The 27,485-nt window shown below is 43.6% G+C and overlaps 3 protein-coding genes and 1 long non-coding RNA gene across 5 annotated transcripts; 3 read left to right on the top strand and 1 right to left on the bottom strand.

The window, feature by feature from the left end:
- Positions 1-1,876: 1,876 nt before the first annotated feature.
- On the top strand, positions 1,877-4,683 carry LOC127315827 (uncharacterized). The gene is made up of 2 exons (XM_051346276.2): positions 1,877-1,984; positions 2,892-4,683. Exon 2 carries the CDS (start codon positions 3,211-3,213, stop codon positions 4,681-4,683), a length of 1,473 nt encoding a protein of 490 aa, XP_051202236.1. The 5' UTR covers positions 1,877-1,984; positions 2,892-3,210.
- Positions 4,684-5,349: 666 nt separating this feature from the next.
- LOC127316607 (uncharacterized) lies at positions 5,350-8,612 on the bottom strand. Its single transcript, XM_051347051.2, has 9 exons — positions 8,376-8,612; positions 8,146-8,267; positions 7,722-7,775; positions 7,584-7,608; positions 7,333-7,455; positions 7,092-7,255; positions 6,788-6,857; positions 6,174-6,272; positions 5,350-5,785 (listed from the first exon to the last, which is right to left on the bottom strand). Exons 1-9 carry the CDS (start codon positions 8,559-8,561, stop codon positions 5,717-5,719), a joined length of 912 nt encoding a protein of 303 aa, XP_051203011.1. The 5' UTR covers positions 8,562-8,612; the 3' UTR covers positions 5,350-5,716.
- Positions 8,613-16,185: 7,573 nt separating this feature from the next.
- Positions 16,186-21,275, top strand: LOC127316608 (uncharacterized). Of its 2 annotated transcripts, none has more exons than XR_007860504.2 (6): positions 16,186-16,585; positions 16,669-16,796; positions 17,100-17,197; positions 18,728-19,093; positions 19,317-19,466; positions 19,561-21,275. It is a non-coding gene; the product is annotated as an uncharacterized lncRNA (long non-coding RNA). The 2 variants fall into 2 exon arrangements; XR_007860506.2 differs by having other exon boundaries at positions 19,314-19,466.
- Positions 21,276-22,469: 1,194 nt separating this feature from the next.
- Positions 22,470-27,186, top strand: LOC127316611 (uncharacterized). The gene is made up of 12 exons (XM_051347055.1): positions 22,470-22,902; positions 23,176-23,304; positions 23,489-23,581; positions 23,811-23,890; positions 24,055-24,168; positions 24,501-24,574; positions 24,751-24,827; positions 25,424-25,507; positions 25,605-25,697; positions 25,779-25,886; positions 26,002-26,076; positions 26,498-27,186. Exons 1-12 carry the CDS (start codon positions 22,513-22,515, stop codon positions 26,942-26,944), a joined length of 1,764 nt encoding a protein of 587 aa, XP_051203015.1. The 5' UTR covers positions 22,470-22,512; the 3' UTR covers positions 26,945-27,186.
- The last annotated feature ends 299 nt before the right edge of the window (positions 27,187-27,485 follow it).

Below are 27,485 nucleotides of genomic sequence, written 5' to 3'. Positions count from 1 at the left end.
CTTAATCGAAAAAAAAAACAGTCTCAACGAAAAAAGAGGTCTGACTGGATGTATTTTTTCTTCCGTAGAGTAGTACTCACCTAAAAAAAACTTCATTTGCAAATCGTTCATCAAAGCTAGAGCTGTTCATCCGTATTGGGTTAAATTTTGGGCTTCAAAATGTTTAATAATGTTTGCTAACTTTTATTCGGCTGAGAATTAAGTAAATCTCAGTAGTTTTCTTAGCCATTAAATTTGTGTTGTGCTTCATACAATCTAGAAGTTCTACAATAGCCGTAACTGGGAATTTTTTATGCAGTACAAAAAAATATGTTCCCTTAATGCAATACTCCATCTGATCGTATTTAATCAACGCGGACTAATTGGTATACACCGCTCGTGTCAATCATATCACACCGGAGGGAGTACAATTGTTCACAAGGAGGTTCACACATCCAGATCGTGGGTGAAAAGAGGGAAGCCGGACCTCTTTCCCCTTTCGTCTCCTCTCGAAGCCCCCAACCGCCCGTTGAGAGTCGTCCAGAAATTTCTGGATCCCGTCCCTCTCGCCGCCGGCGTCCGTGCTGGCTGGTGTAGAGATGGACTAGGATGCCAATCTCCTTCTGTACAGAGTAGCTTTAGGTTGTGTTTTAGGATGTGTTTGGCCTTTATGGCTATAGTCTGGAGCTTGGCCATGGCGGGTGTGAGCTCCGCCTTGTGGCTGCTCGATCTACTCCCAGGCGGCTGTCCATGGTGGCCGGCGGCGAAGGGCACGGATTCGAGCGATGTCTCCCTGAATAAGCTCATGTGCTGCCTCTCGATTTGGGGTCTTCATGCTCTTCTACTTCTTCTGGCCGGCCATGGTGGCGAGGAGAAGAAGTTGAATGGCGAGGTGACCTGTAGATCTGGAGGCTGGCGGGGAAGATCCTTGCTGCAAGATGGAGTTTACCACATGGTGGCCTTGTTTCGCCGCCATGATCTCAGGCTGTTGAGGCAGCTGCTCCAGATGCCGATGTCGGCATCAATCCAACCTCCAAGGCGGAGGCCCTTTGATGGATCCTCGACGGCAAGCATCGCTCTCTCTCTCCCAAGTGGTTCCATCCCCGGTGATGGAGAGGGTGGCCGGCGGTGGAGTTCCAGATGTCCAGGTGGTGAAGAAGAAGGACTTGATTGTTTTTCTATCTTATTTCTTAGGGTTCTTTGTGCTAAATTTCAGGACTATGATGTAATTTTCGTTCTTTACTGGTCCTGTTTACAAGTTGTATCACCACCGACGATAATATCAATGCAGCACTAGGTCCTTCTGGGCCTTTCCCCTGTTCAAAAAAAAAAAAAAAAAAAAAAAAAGATCGTGGGTGAATTGAGGTCTAGACGCACATACGAGGACAAAAAGAAATTAGAGATCGGCGATGCTAGTGAACCGTTATATTTTCTTTTGGTTCAACTCTGAACCATTATAGTAGATTATTATCTAAATTCGGGACATTTTATTTTATGAGCTCTTTTACGGTGATTGGCATGGAACTTTGGTTCCGTCTAATTAAATTTTGGTTCCGTCTAATGTAATTTTTCGTGACCGTTGATTAAATCTGTGATTAATTTTCTGTAACTTCTATAATGATACGACACCGTAGAAGAGCTCTGGAATGGATGATCAGTGTTACAAAAAAAAATCTGAATCAAATCGGAGGATTGTGAGATGAGCACATCTCGGTAGAAAACCACGAGCGCCCGCCGCCGCCGCTACGCAGCCGCTGCCCCACCGACGCCACCGCCACGCAGCTCGCCGCTTCGCAGCCGCCGCCAGACGCCGCGCCGCAGCCAAAGCCGCCGCCTTCAGCGACGCTTCGCTGACGCTGACGCCCCGCCGACGGGACGCCCGCAGCCGATGCCGCTGCCCCTCCCCGTCGCGAGTCGCCGCCCCGTCGGCCCGTCGCGGGGACTCACGGTCCCGACCTCTCCGTCGCCGCCGCGACTCGCCGCCCGTCGGCCCGCCTGCCTTCAGGTATGCAGCACTTTACTAAAGTAAGCAAATCCCATCTTCTACGCGCTGCATTATTCAGCACTTCACTAACGAAACAAAATATCTATGGTAATCATGAGAGAACCTGAATACATACATTATTCAGTGACGATCTTATTCAGAGTTTGCACTTTGTTCGGTCAAGTACATGTGTTGTTCTTGTAGATGGACTTTTAAACTTGTTTCCTTTTAATTTTGCAACGGGAAGATCACTACGGTTAGGTACACAATGAGGATAGAAGCAGTAATTCAATCCTTTTTTTTCTCAAGGACAAAACATGCATATTTTCTTTAATAAACTCACATGCCTGCAGGAAGGATGCAAAGTAGATATCAGGCTTAGGAATTCAAGATTAGTAGATTACTAATGAAGAGTACTTTTCAATGCTGCCATATCAAGAAATTTGGGCCAAATGTAGGCATTCAGTTGGATGCACTGCCTGACCGGTGACTCCACCTATGTCTGTCCTGGAAGAATGAACAATCCAAACAACTGATAGTATATATTTATTTTATAATTGGTTTGAACCAAATAACAACATATTTTATTGTAAAACCTAAAAACATAAATTTCTCTGTTCGATTCCTCAAGATATACCTTTAAGGTCTGGGCAAAAAAGAAAATTAGAAACCAATAACTGAAGAGGATTTATACGAAGGGAGAACCATTACCAAATATTTGGCCTCGGATGCTTTGTTTGACTTGTACCATTATAGCTATGAACTTAACCATTCTATATCGTAGTATATAATCAGGTAAGGACTAGTTGTACATACAATCTTTTTTAAATCGTTAATGATTCATGTATAATATTCTCCTCAATCTTTTCTGCTTTATACTTGTACCGTGATTAAAAATATGAATTGTTAGTTTGTATGTGATACGCAGGAAGATATGGCTGATATGAGCGGGGATTGTAAAGAGTACCATGAGATCGTTATCAAGACGTTTGTTAGCGAGGAAGACAGATTCAATTTCTACAACAGTTATGCTCTTGAGAAAGGATTTAGCGTGCGGAGAAGCTACGTTGAGTGGGATGAAACCAACAAGGAGATAATTGGTCATCGCAAGAGCCGAGGAAACAGGGCAGTGGTTTGTGAAGGATTTTATCGATGTACACACCCATAAACTGGCCACAGGGGATATTGCTTGCCTGCTACGTTCACACAGAAGAATCAGCGCCGAGCAGATAGCGGACATTATAGAGATGGAAACTGCTGGGATCCGCAAACACAAAATCATGGATGTATTGCGCATGCAATGCGGTGGTTTCGATAAGGTTGGATGCACGACAAGGGGCATTTATAATTTCTGCCATCAGTACAAGCAGGAAACAGTTGCTGACGGTGATGCTCAAATTGTGATCCGTCACATGATGGCGCGGGAAGAGAGAGATCCAGGTTTTTTCTTCAGATATCTGGTTGATAAAGATGATCATCTGAAAGGACTGTTCTGGTGTGATAGTCAATCCTGGCTTGACTACAAGGCTTTCGGCGATGTTGTTGTTTTCGACAGCACCTACAGGACCAATAAGTACAATCTGCCATTTGTGCCGTTTGTTGGGTTGAATCACCACCGCAGCACTGTTATTTTTGGATGTGGTATTATTTCCCATGAGACGACGGAGGCGTACGAGTGGATGCTGGAGGTCTTCAGTGAAGCCATGTCCCAGAAGCACCCAATATCTGTGATCACCAACGGGGACCTTGCAATGCAGAGAGCAATCAGGGTGATCTGGCCTGACTCGAACCATAGGCTGTGTGTATGGCACATTCAGCAGAACATTGTACGTCATCTTAGTGATGACAAGGTTAAGGAGGAATTCAGATCTTTCATATATGATTCCTCTTCCATTGCCGAGCATGAGAGCAAATGGCTAGATTTCTTGGAAAGGAATAAAGTAACAAGTGAGGAGTCGTGGCTGCATCCCCTAGTTCCCGTCGGCCCACAGCCACCCGCCGCCGCCGCCACCGCTTCTCCCAGACGCCGCAGCCGCCGCTCCTCCTCTCTCCGGCCTCGACGAAAATCACCGCCGCTACTTCTCCCCTCCTCCGCCGCCCCGACCGAGCGCTTCCCGCCGTCTCCTCCGCCGCCCCGATCGAGCCCCGCCACCGCTTCTCCCAGACGCCGCAGCCGCCGCACCTCCCCTCTCCGGCCTCGACGAACATCACCGCCGCTGCTCCTCCCCTCCTCCGCCGCCCCGACCGAGCGCTTCCCGTCGCGGGGATCTTCGGGACAGGCCGGTCCATCGGCTTCCTCTCCCCTCCGACGGATGGCCGCCGTCCCGTCCCCTCCGTCGCGGCCTCGTGGGGATCACCGGGACAGGCCAGCCGGCGCCTGGTCCTCCCCTCCGTCGGATGGCCTGGGGAGAACCGACGCTGCCGTCCCCTCTGTCGCGGGGAACGCCGGACTCAGCGTCGGGCTCGCGCAGAACATCCTACAGCGCGGAGACGACGACGCGGCGTACGCGCTGGTGGTGTCGACGGAGATCTTCACCTCCGACTACTACTCCGGGGACGAGCGCGCGATGCTGCTGCAGAACTGCCTGTTCCGGATGGGCGCGTCGGCGGCGCTGCTGTTCACGTCCCGCTCCCACGCGCGGTACCGCCTGGCCCGGGCCGGACTCCGTCGCCGTCACCTGCGTCGCGGGGATTTGGGAGTGAGAGACGAGCGTGAGTGAGTGAGAGAGTAGGAGAGATGAGTGGATCGGTGATTCGGTGGACTGATTTTGGTCTAGGAAGAGATAAATAAGATGGCAGATTTAAGATACGTGAACATACGATGAATTATTTATTGCTTTAAGATTTGTGTACACTAATCAGATGCTTCGGCCTTCGGCCATTCAAACGGACGTTTGTTTTTTATAATGTTGGTAAATTATATTTGAGGTTCCGGTTCCACAAATTTTGGTTCCGGTCCCGCGGTTCCGGTTCCGTCAATTTGGTTCCGTCTAATTATCACCGTTAGATCGGGGCAGATGAACGGTTATTAAAAATGCCAATCACCCTAAAACTTGTATTTATCCAAATTAGAATTTTACACAAAAATGCTCCCAGGAAATTACAAAAGTTGCACTATAAAATCGCCAATCCGATCATGCGTTATGCATTTGTGCAATTTCAGTATGTTCCTCTTTTTTTTTCCTATGCTGCAATGTCGTGTCCATCTTCACCCTTAGTTTGGAGCTCATTTTTATCACTTTGTATATGGAATTTGTGTTTCAAGCTAATGGTCTTTTTGTCCACTCTAATTCATTTTCTCATCAATATCAACAATAACAAGAACAAAGCAAAACCTTGTGTGCAACCCTGTTGTTAGCTTGTGTTGGCATCTTGCCGCGCCAATGTGAAAAGCAAAGTTGTAGACATTCTTACCCTCGAAGAAAAAAACAAACAGTGGATATTCAGCAAACTTCCCAGTAAGAAGACCCCTGACAACCGAAGATTGCTTGGATTCGAGTTACTAATAATTCTATCATGCCAAAGACTGTGTTGATGCGGAGGGGGTATACAACCTGTGTGGTGTCCAAAATTAGTTACTCTCAACCCGTGGAAAACGGTGACTAGTGGAACTAAAACATTTAGCGAAAGGTCTTCAACTGCTATGCTCCAAGTTACAAAGTAGACACTGATGTTCTCTTTTTCAACGGTTCGAGGAAACCGGCATGAGCACCTGTAGTTGCAACTCATAGCGTAGGTCAGCAGGGCAACATTTCAAACTGCTTTCAGAGTTGATTGCGCATCTTGGTCTGTGCCTGTTACCATCCAATCAAGCTTTGGACCCTAAGTTAAGAAAAAAAAAATGAAGTACATAGTTAAAATGGCTGTAGCATCTTTACAGTTTAGATGATCATGCATGAAATCAAAGATTTATGTTCCGTTACTGCTCAATAGTGGAACCTGGCTCCCCAGAGTGGGATGTGTATGGAAAAAAGTGAAATCACATATATGCAAACAGGAGGACTGAACTATGAGACATAGAGGTCATACTACCATATCCATATGTCAGATACATGAAGAGATACAACACATTTTGATGTATCCTGCTAGCTAGGCATCAACAAAATACATGACTCCATTGCTTTTTCAGAACCACACTATGATATTAAGGTGAAGCTTTGAATCATGGGTCATGGTAGTTTTAAGTTTATTACAATATGCAGTTGTGTACCTTTCCTTGACGAATAATGGTAGGATAACTTCCAGTCATGTCAACGACAGTAGATGGATCAGCAATTCTAGCACCACCATCAACAATGAAATCAAGGCCCTGGAATTCAAAACATTACAGCATGTCATGCTCTCCATCCAAGCCATCTACTTCCCACCTACCCTAGTGTTAAGAATGACCTGTAGCAGGGCTATACATAAAAGCAACTAACAGATGCTAACTATTCTGTGATTGTTTAACTAACCACTGATGACAGGCAATACTGCCTTTTATACATTTGGTGATCCTGTGCATGCATACCGTTTGACAGTCACCGGACCGACAATTTTACTTATACCTTTTGCTTAACTTTTTTCCCTAGACCTGAGAAGGTATTATTCAGCACTCACCATACCATCAATTGATTGTAAATTACAATGCAGGACACAAATGATGCAAAATGACATCAAATGGCAACTCAAAATATGACTGGGATTCTCTACATGAAAAGCAACTGACACTCTAGATAACAGTATTGACCAGTGCTGAATTTCCCAATGTCGATACAAAAAGGTCGTTTGAGAAGTCACCGTAAGCAGAGCTTCTGGTGCAATAATAAAAAGAAGGAAACATACCAGTGGTTCATAAATATCGGCAATGTATACCGGATCAAGTATCCATTCATCCTCTGACAGATACTTGACGCTGTAAATAAAGGGGAAAAAAGAGAATAACTAAGCCCTGACAACAAGATCAGCAGCATCTCAAGTAAAAATTCTCCCTCACGTAGAAAGACCAAAACAGAGAGGGCATGTAGACTATATAATCAAATACTATGACTGCTGCAACATGCTAGCACAACAGAGTTCCAGTGATAAAATGGCACATCAGGAGGAAGAAATAAATAGAGAAAAGTGGAGGTACAAGCCTACAACCAACCTTGTGCAGATCAACGGTTCTTCCAGATTTTGCAGTATTGCTTGACATATGGGATCATCTGGCATTCGAACACCAACCTGCCTCCTTTTCGCATATCTAGTAGATGACCCATGCTTGATGCACTGCTTGGGCAATTCCTTGGTCGCAGGTAAAATAAAGGTGTACTGAACATTGAATAAATAGGCAGGTTATTTGTGAAGTACAAGACGGTGGTCCACTGTGAAGAGGCAGATATCCTTACAGGCCCTGGTAATATACGCTTGACCGCGCGGAAGATGTTAGCTTGCCCTTGGTTGGTACCTAGAGGAAACCCTGTTGTGTAGGTGTCAATGTCTCGCAACGAGCGGCACAAGATGCTGAGGGGCTGTATAATTAAAAGCTGGCATAAGAACAGAGTGCATTTGCGAAACAAGAAAATGTTCTCGGTAGTTGTGGCTTGCTCCAGAGTAAGCTTCATGCGAAAATGACTTTTTACTGTCTTCCATATCTTGCCTTTGAATCTACAATGCCTTTGATTCTGCATGAGAAAGCAGACAGGTAGTGCCCATTAAACTTGCAATGCTTTACTTCATGTGTAAGACAGGTATCAAATAAGAATATACTGCTGACTAACCAGAGGAATGACTGTACCTGCGGAGGCGCTCAATAGCGTCATTGTTGCTCAGATCACAGACAATGGAGTAGCTGTAAAAAAATGGAACCAAGCTGAAAGTTTAATTAATAACTTCAACATCTGAGAACATGAGTAGACAGTAGACACCCATGCAATAAGATGGACAAACAGATAAACAAGCTGCCCATCAGTAACAGAAGTTCAGCTTCAGCAGAAACCAAGCTGCCCCAAGCAAAGCCTATCCAACCAAAGTATTTTCTAGAGAACTTGATAAAATAAAGTGCACAAATGGCTGTTTATACACGTTATCACGATACTCTGCATTCACAGGCATCAACTGCAACGCGAAATGCAGTGCGCAGGGTGAATATCGCTGCTACCTCACAGTCCCGGGATACGCTGCACAAGGAGAAGTGGAGGGAAAGTATCGACATATCATACACGGTGTCGGTGGGGATGACGCCGACGGCGCCGCCGTTGATGAGGTCGACGACGGGGTCCAGCTTCCAGAAGTCCTGGCCGGAGGGCTCCACCGTCACCCGCAGCATCCCGCCATCCCCTCTCTTCGCGCGCGCGCGCGGGCAGCGCAGTCGCCGGAGGAAGAGCCGCTAGTTAGCCCCGGGAATCTGGGAGGAGGAAACGTGCGGAATGGAGGGGGGTTGGGGACGCACCGTGAACTGACGCTGGGAGGCGTACTTGAGGCGCTTGGGGTTGCGCTTGTGGACGGCGACGATGGCGGCCGAGAGGCGCGGCGCACGGGGCGGCCGCGAGGGTAGGCGGAGCGGGGAGGGGGCGGCGGCGCGGCGGAAGGAGAGGCGCGAGAAGAGGTCGGTGGCGGGATTGGCGGCGGTGGCCATTGCAGTGCCCGTGGCGGCCTGAGCTCTTGGCGGTGGTGGCGGGGATCGGGTCCCCCTGGTGGCAGCCGGCTGTTTGCTTCCCACATTATCCCGATTTCTTTTGTTTTCATTTCATTCATTTTCCGTGCTAACATTATTTCCAGGGTATGTATATCGAGTTTTTATTTTAAGAGTAACCACATATTTCATTAATCGAAAAAACATGTTACATAAACGCACAAATGTGGAAACAGACAGGGAGAAAACAGATTTCCTTAAAAAATTAGATATATCTATACCTAATAATAAAGGAGCTAAGGTTTCTGCCAGATTTTTCGTCCAACTTTTTTAGGACTGTTTTGCCCTCCCACCAAAATACATAATACTGCAGTTGCCACAGCCTGTACCGGTTCGCTTATTCTCTTTCTTCCCACAGGACCGAATTTCTCCTCCACCCGAAATTGGAGTCGTTCTTCCCCAACCGGCCGCCAGCACGCGATCTCCGGCGAGCCGCGCCACCAGCCTCCTCCTGCGGAAAGAACGGAACCACCCGTGGCCGATCTACCTTCTCCAAGTGCAGGTTCGTTCGGGTGGTCGAGATCCCGTCTCGTGTGTCTCTCGATTTGGTCGCCGCCACCCCTGGATTTGCCGCCGTCGATCTGCTTCCATGCGTAGGGTGCCAAACTTTTTTTCCTGCATCCGCCGCCTGCTGCTCTTTCCGTCGATCGAGGTGGCTGGGGAGAGCTTGGTAGCGAGCCGCTCGCATCAGCGTACGCAGAGGGGGAAGTGGAGGCAGGGCCTGGGAGGAGCAGTGGCATGGGGGCTGGTCGATTCGTAGGGCAACCGCCAAGGGCATGCGAGCGCGTACGAAGAGGAGACGGCCGTCCCGGGAGCAAGCAAGGCAGCGCTCATAGACGCACGATATGGTATTACTGAAAAATGGAGCTGAGTGGCCGCGAGCCAACCAAAGATCTGTCCCTGCTACCTCACGACCGCTGTTGATATTTTTACCGGCACAAACAGCAAGAGCTGCAAAACGCGGGGTTCGTGTCGCGTGGATGTGTAGTTACTTGCGGTTGATGCCTGATGATAAGGTGCTGGGCTGGCGTCGCCCTTTCTGGCGGCCCAAGCAGCCTGCTCCATCAAATATCGAATCGCTGCAAACAGTCCGATAAAATTATAGTCCCACCTCGCTATCTTATTCAGACATCTGGCTGTTTATATACGTTCATAAATTGCAATTTGCCAGGAAGTCAACGAGCCTTCTCCAAAATAAGGAGCTGCCTGATGGAGTCTCTGCATGAGCTAATTGGAGAATTAAACGGACGAGACTGAACGGAAGGGGGGTTGCGTGGGGATGCCCATGAATTTGCGGAAAGAGGAAGAATGAATCTCACGGACTGAGAGAATTCCACGCTGGGGAAAGAGGAAAAAGGAGTCATGCCGCCGCCCGGGACGAGGACGGCATGTAATAGGACCTCGAAGGGGTCTTCAACTTGTTAGGGCTTGGTCTGAGGTGGCACAGGTGAGGAAAAAGGAGTCATGCCGCCGCCGGGGACGAGGACGGCATGTAATAGGAGCTCGAAGGGGGTCATGTGGTCAATGCAGTGGCGGGTTTTCCCTTTTTTCTCAAACTTTTCTATTTAATTTTGCATTTTAATACTACCTCATGCCACCGTTAAAGAGAAAAAAAAAGATCATTAGACTTTTCTCTTTAACCCGATCGGGAAGAGAGGAATGCCTTGGCCCGTTCGTTGGCTCGCCCGAGTAAAGCGGGATCAATTCAATGGGCCGCAAGTCTAGAATCATCGAAAAAAATATGCAATTTTGTTCCCGCGAAGTGTTTCCTCTTGATACGTTGGATTATGGATTTCCAGAATCAGCAAGCCGCCTAAGAAAGCAACAAACAACAGGAATCATAAAGAAGGAATTAGTTGGCAATCGTGAGAGGAGTAGGGATCCGAGCTCTCCCAATGGGAATAGGCAGAGCCGCCACGATGGCGGCGGCGAGAGGAAAATCCCGTCACGTGCGGCGTGTCGTGTTCCCTTGCGCTTGCGCTAGGGCAGAGGGGCTTGGGCACTTGGAGTTGGGAGGCCCGACTGCGGGAGGTGGGCTTTTCTTGGCTTACCTTTTTTTCCACTGTATTGTATCACTACATCTGCACGACCAACGGTCCTCCTGCGAACGGCTAAGGGCCACGGCTAGATATGAGTTTAATTCTCCAGCCTAGGACTATTCCTGGACAAGAGCTAGAGAGTCACGAACTGCCATTCACCGATCATCTTGCGGCCAAGAGAAGAAGACAACAGTACACCCACGGTGGTTTCAAACATGATATTAGCACAACTATAATGTACTTCTCTCAGTTCACATGTGTCATCACAAATTTTGTTGATGACTTCTCTCGATAGCAATGTAATTGGCAGGTAAAAGACATATGAGTCAAATAACAAATATCACAAAGACACATATTTATCAATAATTTAGACTAAGATCCATAAATTATTATAGCTTATGCATAGCATGTTAGAAAACACTTTAAATATTTCTTAGTAAAATTTTATTTATGCTAAAAATATTAATAATCATTTTAATAATTATATTTAGGGCCTTTCATTTTAATTTTGCCTTGGCTCCCCGAGATTTCATGACCAGCCCTAGGAGGATACGAGTGGAGAGGAGGAGCAGCGAGAGCGGCAAGCGGATAGAGGGAGAGAGAGCAACCTAGCACCGCATGTCAGGTTAAGAGGTGGACATTGTTGATGGCGTGGGGATCATGTGTGGGTGTTGAGTAATTTGCAACATGCTATTTGAATTATACAATACATCGTATAATAAATGACTACATGCTATTTGCGCGCGGAGCACGCTACTATATGTTTGAAATGATGTTATATGATTTTCACTAATAACATGATATAATAGACATATTAATTAAATGCTCCATTTTGTTTTGAATTTGATCACCATACATTTATAACATATGAAAGAGTAGCAAATTAAATAGGTGTGACACCGTAGCAACGCACGGGTTTTGTCCTAGTAGAACTCTAAAGGATAGAAAAATATAGAACCATCCTTAGAGTTCCATGCACGCGGCCGCTGCCAAACTTCAACGTCGCATGAACGCACGTTGGCAAAAACACGAGCCTCCACCATTGGCAAATCCAAATAAGCATCATCGTTAACGAGGCTTTGTGAGTCGATGAACAGCCCACTGCAAGCAGCGAGACACATGTTACTAATGCTTGATCAACAAAGATTTATTATCACTTGACTGCGCTTAGCCACTAAAAATTAAACTTGAAATTGTATATATCTATTATGATCCAAATTGATTTTCATGTTGGCTATGTGGAGGGAGAACCCGCAAAAAAAGATGGAAAACACAAACGGCTCACATTCAACAATCAAATTTATGTTCACTTCCTTTTAAATCCTAAGAACAAAAGATTTCTCCTAAGTTAAATGTGTTGTATAAAAGTGGTAAGAACAAAATATTTCTCCTAAGTTAATTGTGTTGTATAAAAGTGGTAAAGATCGCAAGGGCCGCTCGACAAATAGTGAGCACATCGAAGACCTTAAAGGAAATCACAAATTGATCAAGACATCGCGGTTGAGGATGACACAAAGATAAACAACACGGACGGTAGCAACATTGTAGGGAAAAAGGTGGTTGCAAATTTTATGGTAGCAAAAAGAGACAAACGAGGATGAAGGAGGCAATCATTGTGCCAGGTAACAATAGCAACGGAAAATAGAGGGATGCATGCAAGAAGAAGGAAGGAGATGGAAGGAAAGTTTTTCCTCAAAAAAAAGATGGAAGGAAAGTTTTACCTCAAAAAAAGATGGAAGGAAAGTTAGAGGATCATGACCTCAGGCACCCCTATTGCTTTTCTACACAAACAAGCTCACATTTTCATTTACTAAGAAGAAGAAAGTTGCCTACTTAATTATCGAAAAATCGAACGAAAACCTTGCAAACAACAGTGATGCAACACACCACCGCCAAGAATGAAGCCTCGAGCTTGATTAATGCTTAGAATTATATATGTTACAATCATCAAAGAAGCCGGAGTGGCTTATTAGGAAGCTGATGTCCCGATTTGAGTCACGGTCACTGCCCATCGCATAGGCTGCCAATGCTCGGACTTTTGTGAGTGTGGCATATCACAACTATTTTGTTAGTGAAAGTGCATGGAGCCCCCATGTGTGGTTTTGGTAATTAATGACAATCCCTATGGACTAATGTTTGCATTGAGTTATATTTGTAGGAGTTGTCCATAGGCAATTCTTGAACCATTTGTTGGTTTCAAGGTTGCAATAAGAAGAATTTGATGAAGGATATCAAGTGTCAAGTATGTCTTGAAGATGAAGATGAAGTGAGCCCTCAAGTTACTTCAAGACATCAACATGATGAAGAATGAAGTGCAAGTTCAAGATGAGCCAACTCGAAGAGTTCATAAGCTTGAAGCTTGCCATGGAGAAATGAAGTGCAAGTTCAAGATGAGCCATCTCGAAGAGATCCTTTGCTTGAGTCTTGCCATCCATATGGTGATCATGGATATGTGAAGATGCGCCGAAGAAGAAGCTCTCCCATGGTGGATTATGGGGGAGCAATCCACATGGTGGTCATGGTTATGTGAAGATGCGCCGAAGAAGAAGCTCTCCCATGGTGGATTATGGGGGGAGCAATCCACAAGACTTCGTCAAGCAAGCACAAGCAAGAAAGGCGTTCCATCTTGTTGAGGTCAAGATCGTCGTCATCGAGCTCAAGTGGAATGCGCAAGTATAAGGTTTGCTCTTGATAGGGTTTCTTTCTCACCGGTCTCATAGTGTAGTTGGAGACCGGTTTATAGTTTAGTTGCCGTACTATCAAGAGGGCTCTCGAGTGAGTAACTCAATCGTATCGTTCGGAGAGAGCTCAAACATTTGCATCCTTGCATCATCCTTCTTGGTTGTTATTTGGGCCTTATCCATGTGATTTTTTTAGAGCTTATGCTTATTCTCATGACAAGTTCTAGTTCATCGAAAACGGATTTCGCATAGATCACTTGTTGCGTTTTCGAGTTTGATTCATCATATTTCTTGGTTGTTATTTGGATCTTATCCATGTGATGATTTAGAGCTTGTGCTTATTCTCATGACAAGCTCTAGTTCATCAAGAATGGTTTTTGCACGGGCAACTTGTTGCATTTTCGAGATTGGAGGTTTTACCGGTATGTCTTTTTTAGATAGGTCAAACCTTTCATCATTTGTTTCTATCCTCCCTTGTTGTACTATGATGGTTTCCTGCATGATCTTGTAGAGCTTGTTCCTAGCTTCAAAACAAGCCCAAGATCATCAAAATCGGAGTCTGGATGCTAAAGTTATGCCCGTTTTAGTTTTGGTGTTTCTGCAGTTTTCTGGGGGGGGGGGGGGGGCGGATAATCCGGCCCGAATGGCCAATTCCGGGCAAATATCCGGCCAAATATCCGGCCCGAGTCCAGGGGCGATTTCGGGGGGCGGATAATCCGGCCCGGGGGCGGATTTTCCGGCCTGAGAGGCCCCAAACGGTCATATTTCGTTGGGAGGGGGTATATAAGACCCCCTTCTTCCTCCTTGGGCTGGTTGGTTCACTTTCTCTCTCTCCCCTCCATTGTTGTACTTCAAAGCTTGCCCTAGTTCTTGATTCCTCCCATGATTCTTGCATATTCTTGAGGGAAAAGAGAGAGTAGATCTAGATCTACATTTCTACCAATCAAATCCATCTCTTTGTGAGTGGAACTCTCTAGATCTTGATCTTGGTGTTCTTTGTGAATTCCTTTGTTCTTCCTCTCGATCTTATTCCCCCAATAGCTTTTGTAGCTTTGTTGGAATTTGAGAGAGAAGGACTTGAGCATCTTTGTGGTGTTCTTGCCATTGCATTTGGTGCATCGGTTTGAGTTCTCCACGGTGATTCGTGGAGGTGAAAGCAAGAAGGTTGTTACTCTTGGGTTCTTGGAACCCTAGACGGATTCTAGGCCTTTGTGGCATCTTAGTGGTGTTCTTGGGGACTCCAATTAAGTTGTGGAGAATCTTCAAGGGCAAGGCCTTTGTGGCATCTTAGTGGTGTTCTTGGGGACTCCAATTAAGTTGTGGAGAATCTTCAAGGGCAAGGCCTTTGTGGCATCTTAGTGGTGTTCTTGGGGACTCCAATTAAGTTGTGGAGAATCTTCAAGGGCAAGGCCTTTGTGGCAATTTATTGGGAGCCTCCAATTAAGTTGTGGAGATAGCCCCAAGCTTTGTGCGGGTTCGGTGACCTTCCTAAGGTCCCATAGTGGATCGAGGACATCCCTTTTGGTGGGAATTCTCGAGGAGAATACGGTGGCCCTCGTGCATTTGGAGTGACTTGTCCTCCACACCGCTCCAACGGAGAGTAGCACTCGCAAGAGTGTGAACTTCGGGCTACATCATTGTCTCCGCGTCACTTCGGTTATTTCTATACCCGAGCTCTTTACGTATGCACTTTACTTTGTGATAGCCATCGTGCTTGAAGTTATATATATATCTTGCTATCTCATAAGTTGCTTGTCTTGCTTAGCATAAGTTGTTGGTGCACATAGGTGAACCATTGCTTAGAATAAGTTGTTGGTGCACATAGGTGAACCATAGTTTATAGGCTTTGGGCTTGACAAAGTAAACGCTAGTTTTATTCCGCATTTGTTAAGCCCATCTCGTAAAGGTTTTAAATCGCCTATTCACCCCCCCTCTAGGCGACATCCGTGTCCTTTCAGTTAGTCCACCCTTTCTTTATCGGATTGCATCTATTGTGGGTAATGAAAAACGACAATTTTCTAAATTAACCCACCATCGGTATTATGGAGGAAATAAAAGTTGCTTCACTCGCCCGGATGCAGACACCATCCCATAGGCAAGCAAATTGTGTGCCCTGCATTAGCTGACCCCATGAAAAGTCACTCCATCTGTTACAAATTAGTCTCCGCATCTTTGCTCTAATTTGGTCATTATACAGACATATGTAGATACGTTTTAGTGTTTGAGTTTACTTGTTTTCAAAAAACATGTGACAATTAATTTGGAACAGAGTGGTATTGGAATGCTCATAAAACTAAACCTAGCTCACGAGACTTCATCTAATAGAGAACAAATGATTGATCCATGCGTTTTCGCTCACCATGACGAGCTCCTGAAAATAGTATGGATTTCTAGCGTAGAGTTGTTGAATTGCTTTTTTAAATTTTTCTAAGGGATTAAAAAGGGTGTGGCCAGTTTCTAGTCCACTGCGAATTGATTTAGTTCTTAATCTATTGACGTCATTAAATCTCAGTTGCATTGTAACTCATGTTTAGCACGAATCACGAAACAAATCTAATGATCTAAAGCATGTTTCTTAGTTGCATCGTCATTTGGAGATGAAAATAAATCAGTTGAACCCCATTTGCAACTGGAAAAACTCAGTTACGGTCTAACTTGCAATTCATATGCACGAATCTTTACTATTAAATGGGAGTTGGTCGTTTGACACTCAACGCACTTGGTGGTCGTCATTGAAAGCATCCTATCCATCCAATTACACGCTGCCAAAAACCACCGTCCGATCCTGCCCTCTTCCCCGCTCCACCCAATCTCCTTTCTCTCCCATCTACAGTAGATCTCAATCACGCCGCCTAGGCCTCTGCCACCCACCTCGCCGTCCATGGTCCACCCCATCCCCATCCCCATCCCCCTCCCCTCCCAGCGTCGGTCGGACTTCAGCGCCTCTCCTCATGGTGACTACGGAGCACCTCACGGACGAGCGACACTTGGGAACATACGTGCCTGTGGCCGACCGCCCTTCTCATGCTCGATCTCGTGGCCATCCGTGTCACGGCTAGCATGCGAGGGCAGGGTAGGCGGTAGAGATCCATTGATGGTGGAGGTGGCTGATGGGGACGACCAATGCGGTGAAGCTCAGCGACGGCCGCAACTGGCGGTAGGGGCGCGGGCGGAAAGAGCTCTCCGCGGTACAGATGGCGGTCGAGAGGAACAGAGGATACAAGGTTGGCGGCGACCTGAGCCCAGGGTACAGTAGTGGCATCTACCCTATACTACATACCATGCTTTTATTCTGTTCAAAGGGGCTCACCTTCCTCTCGTCAATATCAGGAGCATGATCAAAGCAGCGACAAGGGGCACGACCTGAGTAGCGACCTGGCGCGTGGGGAAGAGCCTCTCCGTCTCCTACCTGTACACCAGGCTGCGCTCATCCTACTCCTGCTCTGGCTGCCAGTAGGGTAGGCTTTTGGTACCGTCGTCGCGTCTGTTGTAGCTTCGGTTGTGCACTATGCACAACGCTGCTACTTTGTGCTGTTTTGGTGTATAAAAATCGTATGTATTATTTAGAATTGACTCTTCGGTTCATGATGTTTATTTGATCACATTTGTGCGGAGTCATTATGCCAAACAACAAGAATAGTGTTTCCATGTACTCTGAAAATAAGGTTATAGGCAAAACACGTGTAGTTGATGTCTAATGAATTAATTTAAAATCAGTCCAGGTAGTTGACTTCCCTTGATCTTTCATCTTTGGGATGTAGGTTTTCATATACGGAGTGATTATGCCAAAGCTGCCGCAGCCACCGGATGCCTCGTAGGAGAAGGTCGGGCAGAAGCTGAGATGTTCCTAATCTCCCATGTAAGTCACCTTTCCCTTGTTCTATGTGAGCGCACTTGTACTTTTGGTATACTTGCAATTATTTGATAATGATAATATTATAGTAAAATTATTCTACATTCTGAATTGTTCAATACATATACTTGATATGTGCATATTAAATCTGTTTTGATCTTAGTACAATAAAAGCAGGTACTTGGGTGGATGAACTCCTCTCCCTTGGAGATGTTCCCATGCGTTACTAGGCTTAAATATGTGAATCAACTTGTGGAATTATCATATAAAAATAAAGAAGCATGATGAATATCATTCGTAGCTATTTGACCTAATATTTTGATTTCTACACTAATAAGCAAGTTGAAGGCTGGTAATCTTTACGTTCGCACCATTGATATATATGGCATGATCCTCTTATGCATCACATCTGAAATTGTTTTGGTGTCCTATGACGATTTCTATTTTGCATAAACCTATTGACAATTTCAGGACGGCATGAAACCTATGACTCACATGTTTATTGTAGTGGCCCTTTGGTTTAATGCCTCTCATGTTCTGTACATGCCGTGGTATTTTGTATGAAACCTCTGAATGTAAGAACAGAAAAGTGCAGATAAACACATCAATTCATCATTTAACTACCTTTAAGATTAAAATTTTCCATTTTATTTAGATATTCCTTCTTTTATTTGGTCAGGGAGCCCAATATTCTTGCTGAACATTTCTGAATCCTTCCTGGAATGCTACCTTGTGATTGGTCAAAACAACACACGGTCCTTCACAATGCCATACTTCTGTGATATCTCATTAGGCTTTTCGGTGCATGTAGTAGTCATTCTGAACTGTCAATCTAATTTTCGTATTCCGGTGCCGCTCAGTTGTCTATGTTTTCATCTATTCTTATCGATGTTTTGAAGGAATCGGTAGGAGATGGATGCCCGGTATGACTGCACAATGTCTGGCTAGATTGTTTATCCCCTTATCTAATGTGGCAATGATAACCAATAACAAGAAGGAATTGCCTATTTGAACCCTCTCAATATACATATATGTCAGATAGGTGGCATAGCTTTTAGGATTTATCACTTGTTGGTTCGGAGCTTGTTCCACCTGGTTATGATGTTGCATTCTCCCCCAATACCTTCTGTTCTGTTTGATCATTGTTTTTTATGCTATTGTTGGTCAAGTAATTAAACTTGTTTGGTACAAAATTCACAAACAACACACCTAGGCAGTATCTTTATGTCGTTTTGGCGGAGTAACTATGAATTTGGACATGCTCTGTTTGGTTTAGATAAACTCTTCGGTACTCATAGCAGTGTTGATCTGAAATTCTGAGTACTGGACTTTTGGATTTGAAAAAAGTATGCTCCTGTTGTAGACCAGAATATCTGGAAATTTGTTCAGATGGTGGATCCAATAGCTGACTCAAATAAAAGCCTTGACCGTGGACTTTATTAATGCTCTGATTTCTCATTCCAAAAGTAACTCCTATAGTTTTAATAGTTGCCCACATATAATACAGGTCCATTTCATTCTTCTTTTTGTTTGCAGCTAGCAGTTTGATTGCTGATGTGTTTGATGTTGAGGTGTCAGTTCTGGAAGCAGAGGTAATGGAATTTGCATTTTATTTCCAGAAATGCCTATGACGGAGATTGGAATTTCAAGGATGAAGATACTGATTTATGCCATCTTTCTGCTTCAAGAATACATTCTATGTGCTCTCTTCCTTTCACTTCAGACTTACGAATGTTTAGCCTGCTACGAAACTCATGTGTTCGGCCTAAAGAGTTACAAATTTATCCGTGATGGCCACATGCACTAATGCCTGATGCAGTCTTGCGGGGAACAATCAGCTAGCAGCGGCATTTTCTCTGGCAATGACATGATCAATCCATTGGTAGATGATAATTACCTCAGGTGATTCGATAATCTGTCTGTAGTTATTTATGGATGATTAGTTGTCAATCGCTACATTACATGCACATAGAGGCCTCATAGATATAATTTCTCTGTACTGATGGTTGCTGGACTAATATTTCCTCAAAGCAGTAGTATTATCCATCACATCTTCCTTCTTCTCATCATACTTGACGTGGTTAACAGCTTCATTTGACTAAAAGAATTTGACTCTTCCTAGCAGGCGAAATTACTCCGAAGTGCTCGCAGATTACCTACACTGAAAAATAATTTCTTGCTCAGCGCCGACGATTTATTCCAGCCAACGGAGTTAAAGATCATATTTATGCAACTTACTTGACACTCCCTCCCCTTCCCGCGTGCGGGTAGTGAGGTATCCATGATTTAGGATATCTAAGCCCTACATACAAGTTTTAATAAAGTGCTCGCTTCTAGATGATTGACGGGTCGGGGCATTGCCGGTGCAGGTTTGGTCGCCAGAGATTATCGAGAGAAGTTCATTGCTGCGGCATGCAGAAAGTACAGCAACATCAGAGATCCTTTTACAATTGAGCTTATTGCGTGCCGTGATACTGTCCTGTTTGCCAAGGATAGGGGCTCTGGGTGAAAGTGCAGATGGAAACTGATTGCCAGATGGTTCAATCCCTGTGTCAGGATAGGCAGGGACAACGAGCTGAAGGGATCCAGTTGTTGCGCTCGATGCAGGTTCTGTTTCAGAAGTTCAGTAACCATCTGTCGTTCCTTGAGCCATAGATCCAAATCATACACGTAGGTAGCTAGGGCGGTGGCCACGTCGATTAAAAGCGGTCAGAGGCAGTACTAATCTAATGCCAATGCAATCCATCGAAGGTACACTTAAATTTCTTGATATTTTTCAGTTGAAATTTTACACTAGAGTTTTCACACGACTGCTCCATGTATGTCGTAAATTGTGATTTATGTAAAAAAAAATATCTGCATGTTTTTAAACACCCTTTAGATTACACTTTAGATTTCAAGATGAATAACATATATTTACTGCTAGAGGGATGGTGTATATCGCTTCTCCCCGTGGGTAGTAGCACCAAATATCTTTTTTCTTGCCCCACATAAATCTCTACAATAATCTTACCAGGGAGTTTAGTTTTCATGTACGGAAAATTTTCTATTACCTTATTTAGCTTGAAAAACTGTGGAAAGCATCCATCTTGCTGTGATACTGGGAGTGAAAAAACAAAAGATTTAGTCTTTTTGAGAGGGCAAATTTTAGTCTTCTGGTAACTTTCCTGATATTTGTAGTATTATTAACTGGTCTTTGGATTAGGAGTGTTAAGTGCCTAATTTTTGTTGCTAGACTGACACAAAAGTTGAGAACAGTGTTGCACAAAAGCTAATTCAAATAAATGTTTTTTCCTTTGATTGATCTTATTACATCAGTCTCCGTGAAGAGGCCAGCTATCTATGTAATTAGGATGAGTAGCCAACACAACAATGTGCTTAAGAAATGAACACGGAAAGAAGTATGATAGAAATTATTTTTCAAAATATAGACATGTATAAATTCATCGAAACTTTCACATTAGTGTTAGTGTCAGACTACTTCCTTGTATTTAAAATTTCAGGTTAAGGGCTAGCATTTCTCGTACTGAGATACTAACTCACACGTTCAAAGGTATGAAAACTGGAAAGTTGTTATTTGTTCAATGTATGAAAAATTTCGCTTATTCTTAGAAGTAAGCATATGCAAATAATTGTCATTTTGTTCAAAACTGTTGTTGGACTCACAAGAGCAGTAACAAAAAAGAGATATATTATAGTGGTGGTGCTCTAGAGCAGTTTGTTCTATTTTATATGTGAACGTAGGCTCCGCATACTACTTACTAATATCTAACAACGGACTTGCTGAGAAAATAGGAATGCCCGCCTGGTGACGATAAGTATGTGAAAAAGAAGTAAGAAATGAGGACGATGACACCTACTGTCATGCATGAAGAAAGAAGGAAGAATTCGACTCTCATCGACCATTGGTCTGAAATGAAGTTCGGTGCATGTCACTCTTGATTTATTGTTTTGAGAAATATAAAAGGCATGTATCTTTTCTATAGTTTTCTGCCCATATTATGTTGAATGGTGGTGCATATGATGTTGAATTATGAGAAGTGAAAATTTTGATGTTTCTGAAATACTATGTGGGTATGTTTCCTATCTGTAAAAAAAGAGGATGTTTCATGTACATGTGCCAGATGTGCGATGACCAAAAGAAAAATTTAGGGGCCGTAGCAACGCACGGGCATTCAACTAGTTATGATGCAATTAAACGGTATAGGACTTCACTTAGCACTATCTTAGTTCTAAGTTAGATAAGAACTAACAAAAGGACAAGTCGTTTCTGAACCGAGCTCATATACTTGTGGTTGAATGAAAAAAGGGGAAAAATCAGAAAAATTTGAATTTTTTGTTCAATGAACATGAACAAGTGTTCTAAGTGCACACCAAAATCTCTGAGAGCAAAAATACAAATCGAAGTAATGTAAGCTACAAATCTAGATGTTCCAGACAATACTTTTTTTTTTTGCACAGACTACCAGTCAAGTCATTTCTTTGCAAAAATATGGCATGTAGTTAGAGAACATCCTCATTTTAATTGTAAATATTTTATTATTATTTTGTTTGCTATATTTTTCGATTTTTTTATATTTAACCATGATCACATGCAATGTTCAAGAAATCGCCAATCTTAACTTATCGGTTAGCCTTAAAATGGAGATTAATCGCTTATCGGTCGATTAATCGATTTTATCGGTCGCCCATTTATCGGCTTATTTTTTTGTAAATCCTAATTTCCAGCACTAAATTTTATATAATATGTATGTAAAAATAATATTGGAGTATTGAGCAGAAGAATTACTTTGATTATTTGCATTTGAATCAATAAAATGGAAAATTTGAGATAATGCACAATTCTACAAAATAATAGGACGAAAATATCGACTGCGATACCGAGTCGCGAAATTTCATTGACAACCAACCAAAATTCGGTCACCGAAGTGAAAATCGGACGAAATATCGGCTCTCAGACAGAAAATCGGCCGATATATCGGTGCAACGATAAATTAGCCGATATGCTGAAATCTTATCGGTTACCACCCGATTCACGATAAATCGGTATCTCGGCCGATCACATGAGCTTGGGGTCAGAACTAGTTTTTCGCTAGCAAAACCGTGAAGATGTATCTCTGACGTTAAAGAAACCTGCCAGGATTCGTGGGCCAAATAGTCTACCTAACATCAATGGAGACCCACGCTTAGCAGGCCGTGTTTCCACAAGCGACATGCTATTCCTTCGGCCCGATGCGCGAGTCAATGTTAGAGTCGCCCGGCCTGTACGAGTACCTTCAAGCTTCAACCTTTGCCCTCGACAATTTTACTACTCCCGAACCATGGGCACTGCCGCCGCCGCCGCCGCCACGGCCGCCGCGCCGCTGCTCGACCCCCAAGCTGTCGCCCTGCAGCAAGGCGAGCTGGACGGGCGCTTTGCCGACGCGGATGAGCAACCAGCGGCACCTGCAGAGGAGCCCGCGGAGGAGGACGAGGAAGAGGAAGACGACGAGGACGAGGACTGGTCCGACGACGACGTGCGCGAAGCCCACGCCTGGCTCGACGCCGCGGAGGGCCCGGACGGCTCAGCGCGGATTTCCTCGACCTTCTCGGGCGCCGGAGGCGCCGCGCGGCGGCCGAACGCGCACGGCGGGATGCTCGCCCGCACCCTCCAGCCGCTCTCCAACCGCCAGCAGAAGCTCGCCTCGCACTTCCGCGCCGGGCCCTTGGAGGTACGCTGTTTCAGCTCCTCGCCTTGGACTACTACTACTATGCGTTTTCGGCCTCTGTGCTGAACATTTTTTGGGCGTATGCTGTCTGGGAGCTAGCTAGGGTTCAGTGGTTTTTACTAACTACTACTGGTTAGAGCTAAGCCTAGTAGTTTCGGCTATGTAAATTCTACGTTTCCAACGTCACTCCGCAATGGAACTCTGCTCATGCTATATTCACTGAGGTGTTGTAGTACTTTGCTGAATATTTGATGTGGTGAGTTCTGAACTACTCAGGAGTGGGAAGGTAGAATGGACGTGGGGATGTCAAATTCCGTGACGACTGCAATAAGGGACAACGTAAGAGACTCCACGATTGGGAAAACAAGGAATATTGGGAAGGCTGACCGCGCTACAGTTGAACAGGTTTGCACATTTTTTTATTGTTGGGTGATGCTTATTTCATTCTCTGCTTGGTTGGGGATTCAGCCTGTACACTTGCATATTCCTGTTTCAAGTGTTTCTTCCCTTACAGAGCATGCGACAAAACAAAGTTTAGTTGCTAGATTGTAAAATGCTTGCTGTTTCATCCATCTTTGTTTATATGCAGGCTATTGACCCGAGAACACGCATGGTTTTGTTTAGGATGTTAAACAGAGGTGTTTTTGATAACATAAATGGTTGTATTTCTACTGGAAAAGAGGTAACCTTCAATTTGCAGTGCATATCGCATTACATGTCTTCTACTAGGAGTACTTGCCAGTGTCATTGCATCTGTTGTATACAGAGGTCATCGCTACTTTTGAGCTGTTAACAGAAGAACATAGAGAATGCATCCAGAACTACATCGCAATTTTTTTTCTGTATATCTGTAACTAGATTAACAGACTCAATATTAACTGCTGTAGTTGATTTGTCTTTTTCTTATGTAGGCAAATGTGTACCATGCAACAAAAAAAGATGGCAGTGAGTTAGCAATCAAAGTCTATAAAACTTCCGTCCTTGTTTTTAAGTAAGATACTGATTTGTACTTGTTTTTCTTCTAACTGGATACTCATTGAGAGCTACTGCAGAATGCTAATTCTGGACATTTTGCTGTACCTTTCTGTACCCCTATAAATTATTTTGAGTCAAAAGAGTTTGCATGTGAATAAACTACATCGTTCCTTGTTGCAGGGATAGAGACCGATATGTTCAAGGAGATTATCGTTTTAGACATGGTTACTGCAAGCATAATCCTCGGAAAATGGTAAAAACCTGGGCTGAAAAGGAAACGCGAAATCTTATACGGTGAGGAATATTTTTTTTAAACCTAGTGAGGAATATTCTACTTACACATGCTTTATTCGTGATTTGCATTACAGTAATTTGGCAAGGTTTCTCCCAATGGGATTATTTTGTTATATTGGATTTATTTTTGTGGGAAAGGAGGATGCACTTCGAGGCATAAGCAATAGACCATCTTTATTTTGTTCCATTTACCACCAAATAAAGTTCCCACCCTCTATATTTTTATCTTCTTTTGTAAATACTTGAACAAATGCTTTCAATGAGTTAGTCAAATAAAAAATGAAAGAGGTTGTAACTTTGAATATCATGCACTTAGTATTACCCTTGTTCAGAGTTGGAGAAAAAGGAATCCGGTGCCCGAAGCCAGTGCACTTGAAGCTTCATGTTTTGGCTATGGAATTTATAGGTAAAACTTGTGATAACATTTGTTTCTTTCAATGCCTGTAGAAATGGTATAATATAACTGCCTACTAATTGTTCAAAACATGCACTGTGCTGGCAGAACATCTCACAGAACAGTACTTTCATGGTATTATTAGTGAATTAAATAAAATTAAATAATTTGAATTGGTTCTCCTTCAGGAAAAGGAGGTGTTCATGCTCCTCGCCTTAAGGACGCTTCTTTGTCGGATGATAAGTTGCGTGTAGCTTACTTTGAGGTACATGACAAAGATTGATTTGTATTTCTAATTCCCCCATCCTTTATTTTGCTAGATGTTGATTGGAACTTTGGTCTGTACTAAATGATTGCAGATGTTACCATTAGTCAAATTAGACAGTTACAACTTTGTGCATGTTTGATCACTTTGGATGTCATTCACGTTTAACCAAAGGCAGCTCTACTCTTGCTGCATTCCTGCACCACATTTTCTACAATTAAATTAAAAATTTCTAGAGATGGATAAATCGTGGTTTCTAATGTGTGTACAATGCTGTTTTTATGTAGTGACATGAGTCTAGGAGGGTATCTAGGATCACCATTGTCCAAATACAGTTTTTATATGACTTTTGTTTCTGGAACCTAACTATAATGGTTACTTACGTTTCTACATGCCATCGTGCAAAATACATGTGTTGAATTCCAAATGTGCGAGAACGTAACCGCAGAATTTAGCGGTTAAGCTAGTCAGGCAGTAGCTGTTCATTTGCGCATATCCATGGACAACATTTTCCCTTTACCATTAAATGTCAGCTGAATATGGTCTTACGTAGAAGGAACCATTTCCCCATATATTTACCACAGCTTCTTTTTCAGATAGTTACAACGATGCGGACACTCTACCAAAAGTGCAAGCTTGTCCATGGTGATTTGAGTGAATACAACATTCTTTATTATGAGGTAGTTGGCCACTTACGATTAAGAGTTTTTTAACCTCTTTTATCTCCCGGTTAACCAGCTCTTGTTCGTGTCTCATTCTTATTTGCTTGTTGTGCAGGGACACTTGTACATCATTGATGTTTCACAGTCAGTCGACCTCGATCATCCTTTAGCATTGGATTTCCTCAAGGAAGATTGCTTGCATGTTAATGTGAGTAACAATTAAATAAAAACAATTCCAGAGATGTATAACTCGTGTTTTTTTTAAATATCTATGCAATGCTGATTCCAGGACTTCTTTGAAAAACGAGGTGTTGCTGTCATGACAGTAACAGAGCTATTTAATTTTGTTGTTGATCAAAATATTGCTGATGAAGATGTTGATGATTACCTGGAGAAGGTATGTCTTTATTCTACTTTCAGTAGTTACATTACATTGTAATAATCAATTTCCTGGGAACTATGCTCAAGTCGGGCACAGACCTGATGGTTAACAACATTTGTCCTTATATCAGGTTCAGCAAAAGATTTTGGAAAATGAAGATACAGATGCAAGGGATGATGAAATTGCTCCGACAGTCTTGGTGCAGGTAGGAATAGGCATATAATGTTAATATCATTATGCATTTCAGCAGCTTTGCCAGAAATATATTTTACAACAGGGAGCCTCTTCACTTCTTCAGTGACAGACACTAATATCTGAAGCATACTTTTGCTTGGTGCATATGTTTTTACCCATAAACCATCAGTTTGCAAATATAAAACATGATATTTTTATATTTTTTTGCTTCATGGTATTGCCATTACTTTGGAAACTGTTTTATCTCATATACTACAAAATTATATTAGTTCTACATATGGGGTTGAAGATATAGAGCGTGATCTCTCACAGATCTTTTATACCAGCTTTTGAAAACTACTTGGTGTTTATTTTTATGTATTTCTTACTCCTTCCGATACTTGGTATACTGTTCACTTGCTAATAGTTATCTCCTTTACTATTTTCAATAGACGTTGGACTATGTGAAGCAATGCGAGGCAGATATAGTCAACATGTCAGTGGCCCAACGTCCATCCCTTGGCTATGAACCAACAGCAGATAAGCTTTATGAGCTGCCACAGTTAGGATTTGTGCGGGCTAAAAACGAGCCTAGCGAGAAGCAGCAAGAACAGCCAGCACAAGATACACCGGAAGAACCCTTGGACCTAGAGAATAAGTGCTCATTGGAGGAGAACAAGGAGGAAGATGAATCAGAAGACAGCGAATCTTGCTCTGGTTCTGATGAAGATGGTTCGTGGCAGGAGTCCACCAAGTTGGGGCCCGAGGAAAAGAAGGCTGCTCGGAAGGAAAACAAGAAGAAGGTGAAGGAGGAAAAGAGGGAAACCCGCAAGACCAAGATCCCCAAGGCTGATAAGAAGAAGAGGAAGAAGATGGCCAAAGCCAAGTGCAAGCGGTAGTGAACCCGGTGCAGGCAAACGCACATGGCTGACACCATCAGTTTTATGTTACAGTTATACGAATCTACTTTCAGTTACTACTTTATCTTGAATGGAAATGCGTGATGTGTTGTAGTTTTGATGTGCTTTGTTGCTCGTATGTCTCCAGTCCTCTATAAATGTATTATTAGTACTTGGAGAACCTGTGCTGTAAAAGATATATATGTCAGTTCGCAAGATTACCAGATCTTTTGAGTTGTGTACGCATGATGCGTCTGAAATGATCGTTTGATTTTCTCTGTTCTATTATAGTTGTACCTCTTAGACATCCTTTTGTGGACTGGACGGAGGAAGTAGTAACGATTCAGTGTAAACTAAGGAGGAGAACAGACCAAGGACGAGAACAGACCAAAGATTTCTGATAAATTGTTCCATGATCCAAACCTTATAAGCAGAAGCGTAGATTAACCGTTCCACATACAAGGTAGTCTTGAATTTAAGAACAAAAGATAAGAGATGGATATTTGAACGGCATAATTCAAATCTCCTAAGCTTAATTCGC

This window comes from Lolium perenne, chromosome 7 (genome assembly GCF_019359855.2).
Source record: "Lolium perenne isolate Kyuss_39 chromosome 7, Kyuss_2.0, whole genome shotgun sequence".
Classification (NCBI taxonomy): domain Eukaryota; kingdom Viridiplantae; phylum Streptophyta; class Magnoliopsida; order Poales; family Poaceae; genus Lolium; species Lolium perenne.
Note: the sequence above shows the minus strand (reverse complement) of the source record. Positions and strands in the feature narration are given on the sequence as shown.